At 39.6% G+C, this 13,459-nt stretch overlaps 1 protein-coding gene across 2 annotated transcripts in view; it reads right to left on the reverse strand.

The window, feature by feature from the left end:
• ulk2 (unc-51 like autophagy activating kinase 2) overlaps positions 1 to 13,204 on the reverse strand; it is a 30,640-nt gene extending 17,436 nt beyond the window's left edge. Inside the window, exons 1-5 of one of the 2 annotated variants that reach the window (XM_026924191.3) lie at positions 12,134 to 13,204; positions 8,727 to 8,819; positions 8,564 to 8,605; positions 2,150 to 2,182; positions 648 to 684 (exon numbers count right to left, since the gene is read on the reverse strand). In XM_026924191.3, the coding sequence (XP_026779992.1) occupies positions 648 to 684; positions 2,150 to 2,182; positions 8,564 to 8,605; positions 8,727 to 8,819; positions 12,134 to 12,223 (295 nt within the window). In that variant the 5' untranslated portion in view covers positions 12,224 to 13,204. The remainder of the gene's footprint in view (positions 1 to 647; positions 685 to 2,149; positions 2,183 to 8,563; positions 8,606 to 8,726; positions 8,820 to 12,133) is intronic. The other variant, XM_026924190.3, reaches the window with a different exon arrangement.
• Between the last annotated feature and the right edge of the window lie 255 nt (positions 13,205 to 13,459).

Genomic DNA, 13,459 nt, shown 5'->3' on the forward strand with positions numbered 1-13,459 from the left:
TATCGCAAACATATCCCACTGTCAACAACAGAGGACTTTTATAACTGAGGAACAGTTGCATAATTCGCAGGAGGGAGGGTGCGCGGCTGAGACATGCTGCACCACGCCAGCTGACGTTATGGCGTTTACCTGGACAAAACTGTTAGGTAATGATAATAAACTCCAATAAACTACTGGACAAAACTGTTACGTAGTGATAATAAACTCCAAAGCACTAGAGTTAGAGGCTAGAGTTCAGCTGCTCTTTATCTTGTGCACACTCACACAAACAAACACTTGAGGAGCTTGGTGGAGGTCACCTGACTCATCAAAACAAGGCAATGCAACGTCACCTCGACTCATGTCACAATAGAACTCGAAGAACCTTTTGAAAGATGGCCAGTTCAAAAATGGTACAAAGGCAACTTTGGACAACATCACACTGATCACTTAGAAACGGAAAGCAAATCATATAACCCTATTAATATTTGGGTACCTCTGGGTGAGAGAGACGTCACTGCTAGATGACCTTTAGGACTGACTGCTGGGGTCAGATGCATGCCTGCTCTACCCACGCATTAGCACTACACACTATAGTACACTACAGAACAGTGCGTAATCTTTATCAGTTCTACCGTTGTGAAGCAATATTAATTTGAAGTGCTTACCTTGTAAATAGTCTGCCAGATCTCCTCCATTACAAAACTGTAACACACACATGAAACGCATTCTGATTCTCAGCATATCAGTATACAAAAAATACAAAATCACATACATTAGTGTGGTGAGACAAGGATTTCAAAATATGAAGGGGGGAGAACAAGGCAGGCATAACGATGTGATCGTCAATTAATCTGATCTGAAGTGATGCAGTGTTACAGCTTCCTTCACGCAGGGGCAGTTAATCTCCTTATGACAGGAAGAGTGTAATGAGAAGAAAGGATATGCATACTGAGTTCTCCAAACAGAATAGCACTACGCATTGCCAAAAGGTTTCAAAGAAGTGTACTCTTTCTTTTTTTCAGCAAGGGTCATTGATAGTAGCTACTCAAATAACATGCTGATCAGACTGTTCTTTGTTTAATAAGATCGACTTGTCAGTATTACAGAACTGTGTTGGCTAAATAAGAGATAAAACACTTGGCGACGTGCTGTTATAAGAAAATAATCAATGCTGTTGTGGTGAGATGCGACCCAACGCAAAGCCCACACTAAAACTGATTGCTTTCTAATAACAGCACATCCTGAAGTGTGTTATTCCTCTTATACCACTGCATATCATAAAATGTGATTACAATATTTCATTTACTAAAGAACAAGGCATTTTAATTTTAACCACTTATAGTTTAATGTTGATTAATGTTAATGTTAACAACTTAGCTCCTGTTATTACTTGTTATGTTACAGCAGCTATCAACAGTCATTCCCTCACCGGCCTCTCACTTTTTTCTCCCTCTTGAAGTTAAAACGACAAAAACAATGCAGCTTGTTATGTTACCAAGTAAACACAAAGTCCTCTGTCTTGAAGACTTTCCTATGGGGAAAACTTACTGACAGATACTACGTGCTGACACTCAAGACTCCTTCCATAAATGTTACATAATCATGTTTATTTATCTGTTTATATAAAGGCTAAGATTATGTGGAGCTTCAGCACATACACATCTCTGTATTTTCAACATAAAAACAATAAGGTGTTAATAAAATATGGCATTACTGTCAGAGCTGTGCTGTTAAACAGCACTGCGGTATAGAGTCTGATAAACCTTAAGTAATGTAGGGACTTGGACAGACTAGAATATAAACATCTACCTGCAACAACCACTTTAACCAAACACTCAACTCAGCTGACTAATCTCTGTGGTCATACTGACTCTGTTCCAATAAACATAAATCAGGTGGCCACTTGCTTATTTTATCAGCAGGACAGAGCTGATATCAAAGTCGATGAATTTGTTTTTCAGAATAGGCTTCCCTGGGAAGGTATTTTTAGTTTGGTAGACAGTTTGTTTTTCCTACAACACCGGTTACTCAGCCATGTGACTTGGTTTGACATGAACATGAGGACATGGACAAGGACATGAGGAAAGAAGACAGACAGAAAAAGAGAAGAAGAGATATATGATGAATATATATATATATAAAATGATGATGATGATGATGTACTCACCTCCATTACAAGAAAAACAAAATTAGGCGTTTCCTGGAAGAAAAGAGAAAACAGTCATTTATACCTCTATTTGCAAATCAGACATCATTTACCTTTACCCAGATGCACTCAGTGGTGCATAGAAAGGGAGGGCAGGTACAGCACATTAATTAAAACCAGGGGGATAGTGTTACCATAAACACACTGTCTCTGATCTGAGTTGATGATCGCAGACCTGAAGTTTTGCCAAAGGTCAAAATCCATATTATGATCCTGTACCTATCACAAGAACATAGATGTTTTATTACATATAGGCCGTCAAACACGTTGTCCCCATGGCCTAAATCGTCCACTACGAAACCTGACATTTATTAATGCTTAAATGGTTGAATGCATGACACCATTCAAAGCCAGATGACTGAGGTTGATGAAGAAATGCATGGCAGCAGGACGGAAAGTAATGATATGAATATCATATGATCACCAGTGTCTATCTTTCCTACAGTGATTACTCAGTTTTATTTAGACACTTTATGGTTTCCATTTATATTCTGACCTCGTGGTCCATTATACAGGGAAATGTGACAGGCTTGGTGTGTGAGGAAGGAATTTACAGTAAAGAGTCCAGGACCAGCAATCAATGCTCCAGCTGCCATCTTGGGTTTAGCTCCTCCCCAGAAATCTCATTAACTCTCTCACACAGGCTGATTTTCTCACACACATTTGTATGCTGAAGCTGAACTCAAGACTATTCATTTGGCTCAGGGCAACAGTACCTATACAACCCACTATTCATCTCAGCAGCACAGGGGAAAAAAATGCCATTATTCTCTGCTAATGACTCCTCAGACAAGCATGGCTCTAAACCAGCTGAGGTTCACTTTATGCAAGTCTAAATGGTTTGGTCCGTCCTCCCCCACTCTTCCTCACACTGATGATGAGGCTGAGTGTCCTTCCTGCTTCCTCCACTGTGGTTCCAGTAATGGGGCGTCGGGTGGGATTAATACTGACCAGGGAAACATGTGACAACCAATAACTGACTGTACATTACGGCCATCAGCGATTACATAAAGAGTTGTTAGGTGTGACCGGTGGTAATGGGGAAAAAGGAAGAGCTGCGTAAATATGTCTAGTCAGTTCACCTCTGGACAGAGGCAGCCGGTTTGTTATTAGGATAATGTGGAACTGCCTAACTTTTCATTCTGGACTCCTCAGCATGCCTGCCAAGTGCTTTCAGACAGCAGACACGCATAAGGTTTGGTGTGATATGCCTGATAAGACCTCATGATCAAGTGTGGGTTGGGAAAAAATTAAAAACAAACAGCACTAAGTCCAAAACCACACATACACATACACAAACACACACACAAACACACACACACAGCACTGCCATGATCTCCCAGGCATTTCTTCTATTTCTATTGGCAAGAGATTGCACTTGGTCTCCTGCCTAATAAATGATGTGTGACTAGGACTCATAGTGGTAGTAGCTATTATTATATAAACATGGACAAGACTGCAGGAACCTCCATCTGATATACAGAATAGATCAGACACTCCATCGTAAAAAATATAAAAGTTATAATCTCTTAGCTAATTGTAAGATGAGGATCAACAAAACAAACCAAAACCACATTTTAATATGTTTGTAAGAACTGATTGAAAAAGGAATTACACGGGGTACAAGACTGTGTACCAACCACAAACTTGGAAGCTTTTCAAGACAATGCCATCTTCTTTTATCAATAGACAGTCTATTGATATGGGCTTGTTGAACATCCCATTGCAAAACCATGGGTGTTGGTTGCTCCTTTGCTGTTATAATAACCTCCACTCTTCTGGGAAGGCTTCCCACTAGATTTTGGAGCGTGGCTGTGGGGATTTGCCCATTCAGCAACAGAGCATTAGTGAGGTCAGGCACTGATGTTGGGTGAGGAAGCCTGGTGTGCAGTCAGCGTTCCAGGTCATCCTCACGGTGTTCAGTGGGGTTGTGGTCAGGGCTCTGTGCAGGCCACCATGTCTTCATGGAGCTTGCTTTGTGCACAGGGGCATTGTCATGCTGGAGCAGGTTTGGGCCTCTTAGTTCCAGTGAAGGGAAATTGTAAAGCTACAGCATAAAAAGACAACTATACAATTGTGTGCTTCCAACTTTGTGGGTGGCAACAGTTTGTGGAAGAACCACTTATGGCTGTGATGGTAAGGTGTCCACATCTGTTTGGCCATATAGTTAAATAAAAGTGAGGGTGGATGCAAGGAATAAAACACTTCTGGACGTTCTGTTATAGGAAAATGTGTGTTTTAATGCAGACTGAAGTAAAGTGGAGTTACTGTTACCACCTCAAATTGTATTTTCCCGTCCCAAAGTGTTTTATTCCTCTTGTACAGCAGCAATTTTCCAATGATTTTTTTTATATAAAAGAATGACATTTTTTAGTTTAATGTTTTAGAACATTCGCTGAACAAGCACATTTCTTTTACTTACATGACAGCAGCTATAAAGAGTCATTCCCTCACCAGCGTCTCTCTTTTTCTCTCTCAAAGTTAATAAGACAAAAGAAAAATGTGGCTTGTCATGTTGCTGAGAAACCATCTGTCCTGAAGACTCTACTGTGGTGGAAAACCTCACCACTATCTCCCTATAGAAAAATTTCACCATATAAATCATTATGCGTTTTGCAGGTTTTTAACTATGTGCAGATTACCGTGGAGCATCCATTTCCCTGTGAATGAGTTGTTCCTATAGAAATGATAATGTATTCGAACCTAATATAAACCCATTATTTGAATTACAGCCAACACTACTGCCAGAGCTATGCTGTTACACAAATTAATCAATACCTTCTGACCAATCAGATTTGAGTGCTGTGGTATATATAACTATAACTTCTAGTTATATATCTTTTCAGAACAGCATTAAGAGAAGCTTAAAGTTTGGAGCTTAAAGTTTGGATGAATTCGCAGGATGACTTGTTGAACAGAACAAAACAAGCAGATACAGTTGAACCATGCTAGAACTACATCTTTGTCAGCTGTGAGAAACACACACATACACATACACATCTCAAACCCGGGGCTTTCATCTCTCCTTCCTATATGGAGCCAATAAACACACACACAGCCTTCACTGTGATTCTCAGCAAGCAGTTTGACAGACCAAAGGAAGCATATGTTAGACCAAAACAAGGGCTTGTGATGTCAACCTGTAGTTAAATAATAATCATAAAGAGATAGCAAAAAAAAAAAAAAAAGACGTAAGATTGTGTTAAACTATGTGACTTAGTACCATTCCTGAAAAGCACAAGCCCAAGCCCCTCCTGCTCCTCTTTTTCACAGCCTGTTTATACATACAAACCCCTCCCACTGCTTTCCAGGAACTGGAGAAAAAAAAATGAAGCAAACCCTTACAGAAGGGACACTGTGTTCCACAACAGGAAGTTCAGGTTCTGTTTTGATGAGTCTGTAGGAGGACTGCGACTGCTCAAATTTACAATAAACAAACTTTGAACCGGTTACTTACATTCTATCCTTATCCTTTTTTGATAAAGATCCTTCCCTCTTTATCAGTCCCATGTGTCCTTAGTTCATTTCCATCACACAGTGTGCCTGTGAGGCGAACATTCCATCTACATATTATGGGGTTCAGATATAAAATTATATCTGAACGTTTTAACTGCTCTATTAGAGGCATATGTAGGCTTAATATAGGCAGCCACCTCCCTGTTCCTGTTATTACAGAGCATCAAGCCCCCTCCACACCGTGCAGAGCTTTGATAGCAGCTATACAGCTCTTACTACAGGGCTATAATTAAGACCGCTGTGCAGACAGCCCCATTCAGAAAAAAATACAGCAGAGAACGGTACCATTAGCTCTTAAATGTTAACTCAGACCGAACCTGTGCCATAGGTATAGAAATATTATTATTGTTAATATTATTTTTTTTTTTTTTTTTTTTTTTTTTTTTTTTACAGCATATTCACTTAGACTTCTTGTTGACAACCATAATTCAAGCTGCTCATCCACACTGCCTTACAACAGAAATAAGTTGATTTCAGTAGCTCTAGAGTAGGTTTGGTGTTAACACTTGAATATAAACTCACAAGTGGCTTACATCAGTCCAATTTAAATGGAAAAGAATACACAATAAGACAGAGACACTAAATGCATGCCTTTAATAAAGCATCTCTGGCAGGAGAAGAAAGTTAATCCTGATCTCTCAATGACAGTGGTCATAAATTGTGACATAGATGAGCTCTGAACAAAGCCGTAGCAAAGAACGGACATAATAGAGCTCTTTCAAATCACAGCAAGACTGCTGGTCCTTCCCTTGTCCCCGGTATTACACGTTTGACGTTGTGTATCAAATACTAAAACTTAAATTAAAACACACAGTAATCCATCTGAATGCAGGTTTCAATAAACCAAGGCTCACAATAGTTCTGCTGGTACATACAACAAATTTGCAGTATCTGTTATATTGTAAGTATTTTCCATTAAACAGTTACATTCAACAAATGATCAGTGCTCATTATTTACATGTAGTAACCGGCACTGCTCTTTTAATAAACTATCAGTTGACCGAGCATGTATATTTATAGCTCCCAGCCTAATATCACAGCATGTGGTATCCTGACAAACAACTAATGAACTGCCGCATGCTGTTGCAGGTCCCCACTTCTCCATTTCCAATGTGGAGGAAAAGCATTAAAACCAGTCAGCTGGCACGGCAATAACAAGTCACAGCCATGTTATTTCTCACACCAATACAAAATCTGCCCTCCAGCATCTTTTTGCAAGTCAGGAATTATAAAGTTGACTTCCTACTTCTGACTATAATATGGACTACAATAAAAAGTGGCACGAAGACTCCATTTCCATCAGATGATGGATTGGGAGATGTGATGGAGGCATACAAGACAGAGTGACTGATGCTTAAGTTAAAGGATGAAAAGCGTAGCTTAAGGGCCACTGTCAGCACTGCTGTTCCGGAGTGGGAGAGTTACATAAGGACGTTATGTGGGATGAGCAGGGAACAACTCTCCTCTCCCAAGTGTGTGGAAATCTGGGTCTATTTTCTCCTCAAAGCCAGAAGACATCACGCTACTGAATCCAGATGAGCCCAATTAAACCAACAGTGCTGGCTTTTATACCCCGGGCTGCTTCTCAGCATCCACTCGTATTCATCTAGCCGTAGACATGAATCTTTCAGCTGAGGCTTACAGCCAGTGGAGCGACACATATCCATCCTACACCATACCACAAAAGACTAAACATTTCTAGAATAAACCATTGTGCTAAAGGCACAGCTAAAGGCAGTGATGGTACTGAAGGGGAAAATTTGCCTAACTAGTTAATGTGATTGATTCACCTTTGGCACTTGCTAATAATATAATAAACCGGCGTATAGAGTATAATGTTACTTTCAGCCTTACAGTAATGACTTTTGTGTAAGGGATAAAAATGTCTTCCCTATTTGCTATATGTAGAATTGTATTTTCAGAACAGTCAATATTGCATTCATTATCATACAAACCTCTTTAAACAATATTAATAGCAGTAAATGTTTGGGAAAAACATACAGGGAGCTGCAGGTCAGGATAAGCCACGGTGTATCATGTAAGATAAGCCTATGCGATAACTAAGCTTGTTGGTCACTATGTAAGGAATAAAACACATCAAGGCATACTGTTATAGGAAAATAATCCACACTGGGGAGGTAGAATGTGATGAGTTACTGCTACCACCCTGAAGTTCATTATTTGTCTTTAACCACAGATCACAGTGTTTTATTTCTCTTATATCACACCGATTTGCCAATGATCACATTTTTGATTTACTAACAAACAACAAATTGTGCTTTTTAGCTATTTATAGTTACATTTAATGTTGCGGAATGTCTGTGAGACAAGGTATTTCCTGTCATAACATATGTTACAACAGCTACAAACAGCTGTTTCCTGACCAGCCTGTCTTTTTACAGCACAACTTGTCATGTTAGTAATGAACTAGAAATTAAAAAGACTCTCCTGTGGTGGAAAACGTATTGTCTGTGACACTGGAGACTCCTTCCATAAATGTTACGTAAACAGAAAACATCACCATATCAATATATTTTTATCTGTTAAATAACCACATTTTTATCTGTTTAATATTAGATTTAGATTATGTGAAGTCCCTGGGAATGAGCCGTTACGTTCTGTCAGAGCTGCTGTTTTTTTAAATCCACAGCTTCGGATTCGAGGATTCAACAGTGCTGTGGTATAGTTTTAGTTAATGGTTGTGTCCCAGGACTTTCTTATTCCAAGTCAGAGAGGAGAGACAGCTTTTAGCACACAAGAGAGGCATTGTGAAACTTGGCAGCCACCTTTATGCAGAAGTACAGAAACACAGAAATGTGAATAAACAGCAAAACAAATCTGAATGTGATGTTTGCCTACCTGGACATCATAGAGTGCCACGATGTTCTCATGCTGCAGTTCCTAGAGAGAAGAAATCAGATATCGTATGTAACAAACCCCAGCAGCTGAGCTTCTCAAAACGCTGATCGGGACAATTTGAACATGATGAAACTCTGTAACATAGCCTCAAACAGCAACTCACCTTCAAAATTTTGATCTCCTTCCCAAGCAGAATCTGAGACTTGGAGAGGTTCTTTTTGTTAATGCTCTTGATGGCCACCTCCCAATCTGTCTTCTGACAATGGATTGATATGAAAAAGAGAGACAGCCATTGATTACACAAATGAAAACAAAGACAGGTTGAACGATGGCATGGAGCAGATTATTTAATTTAAGCCTTTTTCATTCACACAGGCAAACTACACTGATAAGTCTTTCAGTGAGGCCTCTTACAGCTTATCACTAATTTTCTTCTGATTTGGCATTCTAACCTGTGCAGAGGACACTTCATCTAGGGGCACACACTGTTATAGGAAAATAATCAACAATCAATAATGATCATTATGTTCTCTTAGCACCCAAGTATGTCCTGAAGGGTTTTATTCTGCTGACACCATGGCAATTTGCTGATGATTACAATTTTTATATTATTAATCAATGACACATTATACTTTTTAACCATTTACAGTTACATTATTGCTGTGGAATGCCTGCAAAAAACAAGTCATTTCCTGTTATCACTTAAATATAGCAGCTATGGAAAACTGACTGACTGTTACAAAGCTCTGACACTGGAGACTCCTTCCATAAATGGTAAATAAACATTTCCTTACAGAAAACATCACCAAATCTATTAGAATCTATTAGACATTTAGATATTTTTTGTGTGTGTTTTGTTAAAAAAACAGCAATAAATGTGTTTATTATTAGGCTTATTATTTGGTGCGTCTACAATGCAAGCTCCTGTGAAATTGCTGTTACTATAGAAACAATAATGTATAAAAATAAGTGTGTTAATATAAACCTATGATTTGAATTACAGTCAGCACTACTGTCCAAGCTGTACTCATAAAAAATTCATCAACACCTTATGGTCTGGCAGATTTAGGAATCTAAAACGCTGTGGTATAAAGTGATTTTTAGACACTTGGAGATACATTTAACCAAGGAAGGAAACTTAGGCAAGAATTGCGTGACCAAAGCAGAGCATCGGCTGAGTGGAAATCTACGAGTAGAGGGCATTACCAGGAGATTTCCTACATGCAAGAATGACAGTCAGATCATTTCAGTGAAAGGCTGCTCAGCAAAGCATGGAAACAAAAAGGCATAGACAAGCCATTGCTATACAGACTCAGCCTCCTCAGCAGAAAGAGGTTTTTTTTGAGGTCGAATCATTTACACTTCAGCTAATCTAGCAAAGAGCTCATTTAGCCTCGTCCAAGCTTCATCTTAAACACAACCCTCACATCCAGTACAACACCATCTACACATCATACAGACAGGTCTGTAAATTAGATCATTGGTGTGACAGTACAGGCTTTCTAAATAATTACTCAGTTAAATGTACAAGGGAATCTATCAACCATTTTCTCTCTCATCATAAAAAAACTGATTCCTGCACTCCTGCCAATAAGCGAGCTAACTATAGAGGAAATCAAGAGAAAGAACATCAATCACGCTTCCCAAACGTGCAATGATCAGGTGATGACGGTGAATCAGTCACACTCCAGGCCTGGTTCAGGGTCGATCTGACATGGCATAAATTTACGCCAGAATGAAAGTAATAAGCCATATTTTGTGCACAATCCTCCTCATCAGCAGTGTGTTTCTGTCATGTTATGGTATAAACTAGAGAAAACTGTTCTCCGTCAGTGGCTTCACAACACAATTCTGACAAAATAAGTGGCTCAGTTAGTATGTTTGGATTTTTTTTTTAGAGTACAACTGGCCATGAACCAAACGAGTGTCAAGTTTCTTCTCCGTCTCTGTTGGCTTGAATCATGGCCTGACTCTGCATAGTTTAGTAAAAAATCCAGTTAATCAAGACCCTAAGCACCATCCAAGGGCAGTAAATATCTTAGACTCGGGATTCAGTCCCCTGATCTACACAATTTAACAAATATTGCTAACAACTCTGTTAGTTCCTCTTCCAGCATAATGGTTGTGGTTGTCGTGGAATTGTGGTGTAAATCCATTAGGACTATAAATGACTAATAACAGAATCATAACTGCAATTATCTCACTAAAAAGTTAAACCTTTATCACACTCCTCTTAATCATTACATTAAGAGTCATTCTTGCTCAGTTCATTTATTCTAGTCCTATTTGTGACTGTCTGATGAAATACATGCCACAGTTGCTCACATTACCGTGTGAAAACAGACACAGAAACTGAGCCTGCCCTCTTCATGCTTCTGTCCTCAACTTACAGGTGCAATAGCGACATGCAGAAAGACAAGTTGTGTCCTGTGTTGAAGTGATAGGTCCGTGTTGTGTCCTAGTCAACACGCGCATTCAGCGACATTCATGAACACCATACAGTCAAAAGTTTTTCAGTAAAAACCTGACCATAACATTTATATGTGCTTATTGAATGTCTCATTCTAGATTGAGTCCCCCTTTGCTGTTATAATAACCTCCATTCTTCTGGGAAGGCTTTCCTCTAGATTTTGGAGTGTGGCTGTGGGGATTTGTGTTCATTCAGCTACAAGAGCATTAGAGAGGTCAGGCACTGATGTTAGGTGAGGGGCGTCTGGGGTGCAGTCAGCGTTCCAGTTCAGTTCCAGTGGGGTTGAGGTCATGACTCAATTCTAATTAGAATACTGCCAAATTCCTATTAATATTGGACTATTGATATGTAAATGTAGCCACTGATACTCATTATCAAATCAGAGCATCCCTAGTCCAATATCAGAACACAAGGAACAAGTGCGATATCAGAACACAAGGAACAAATCCAATACCATTGCACAAGGAACAAGTCCGATATCAGAGCACAAGGAACAAACCTGTCACATTTGCCCTGATTCTATTGATCACAACCACGCGCTGACAGATAAGCTTTAAAGCAATGATTGACTCCTTACTCACACACTCACACGCGCACACACACAGGCATTAGTCCACTAAAATGATGCTGATGTAACATTTGAGTAACCATGTAGTGACACATCAAGAACATCTCTTTAGATATCACAGCTCCATTTTGTTGCATCATGAAATATAACCAGAAATAAAATATCTGATGCTGTTTTTATTTTATATATATATATATATATATATATATATATATATATATATATATATATATATGTGTGTGTGTAATGTATTAAATCAGTGCTTCTCTTCTGCCACTTGCCAGCAGTCTCAATGGAGCTGTTTTTTCTGAATGAATGATGCAGGTGTCTCTCCACTGGCTGGACACACCAGTGAGAAAAACACATTAGTTTACAGTGGTTATGATAATAAACACATACTGTAGTTACAGATGCATTACAGATGTTTGTCCATAACACCATTAAAACTAAAGGAAATCAGTTTCCCAGTCCTGAGTGAATGGAGAGAGATGATCAGTGCAGACCCTCAGAGACATGAGTTTCATTCACTCACCTTTTTATGTCTTCCCTTGAAGACCACCGCGAAGGCTCCGTGTCCTATCAGGTCTTTTCGGCTGTACTCGAAGTCTCCAACCGTCTCCATGTCTGTCCACAGTGTAGCCGGGGACAATACAGAGCAATGGACGAGGGACAGCTTTAAACACTAGCTAAACACCTGAACCTGACGGGCATTCCTCTTACCCATACCAAAAGAGCTCGCATTAATAACGACACACATATACACATACATATATATATAAGGTCAAAGCATAGCTATAGCGCTATACAGCTAGCTAGCTGGCTAATCTTATGTGATATATTGACAGCTAGCTAGCCGAGGGCTCCGAGGCGTTAGCTAAGCGCAGGCTGCAGTAATAAGAGATGGAGAGCTGAAGGAGCTAGCTAGTTCCCCTGGCTGGCCTAAGCTGTCATTTTCTGACCCAGTTAGCACTTCAGCTAGCGCTGCTTTGTGTTTCCGTTGGAAGCAGTCGTCAAACACGACTACCTACATGGTGTCAGAGGAGTTTGTCTCCGGATAAAAGCCGTGTGCCGGAGAGCTGGGAGTCAGTGCTGGAGCTCAGGCTCAGGCTGAAACCCATAGCAGCATTCACACAGCGTCCAAACGGCAAAATCAACAAACCAAGCAAAGCATGTGAACAAGTACACTGAATCTAATTTTAATAATGCTCGATGGACTAGGCGTGCATGAGCATATCCGTGTAAGAGCGGATAAATGAACGGTCTATCCGCAAAACAACAACATGCAATGCAGATTTCATCGATTATAATCCGAATTCTGCACAGTTCCAGGAAATAACGGAAAAACGCTGATGCTCCTCAACATCCACACACACACACACACACAACTGGCTAGGTGTTTATTCAGCTCGGGTGTGTTTTTCCTTTTCAGTTTCCTCAGTCCTCTCAAGATAAGATTATTCTTATCTATCTTTAACCAAGCGCCTTTCCTTATTCCTGAACAATAATACATAAGCTAAAGAAGGCATTAATCAGGCTGTTGATGTCCCTCGCGCTCCAGCATCACCACACTGACCCACTCTTCCTGTGCGCGAGACTTGACGTAACTGCAGAGCTGCCCTACATCATAATAAAGTGTTCATCCGCCAGCCGATGTGCGCCTGCGCGTCGCCCTCCGCCACAAGCAATAGCGCTCATGCTGTTGTTATTATTATTATTAGTAGTAGTAGAAGTAGTAGTAGTATTGTTGTTGCTTTTACTATTATCATTAATATTGTTTTTATTGTTCTTATTATTATTATTGTTCATTTTCTTCTTCTTTTTATTATTATATGATTATTATTATTAGTAGTAGTAGTAG

The sequence above is a fragment of the Pangasianodon hypophthalmus genome, chromosome 14, assembly GCF_027358585.1.
Source record: "Pangasianodon hypophthalmus isolate fPanHyp1 chromosome 14, fPanHyp1.pri, whole genome shotgun sequence".
Lineage (NCBI taxonomy): Eukaryota > Metazoa > Chordata > Actinopteri > Siluriformes > Pangasiidae > Pangasianodon > Pangasianodon hypophthalmus.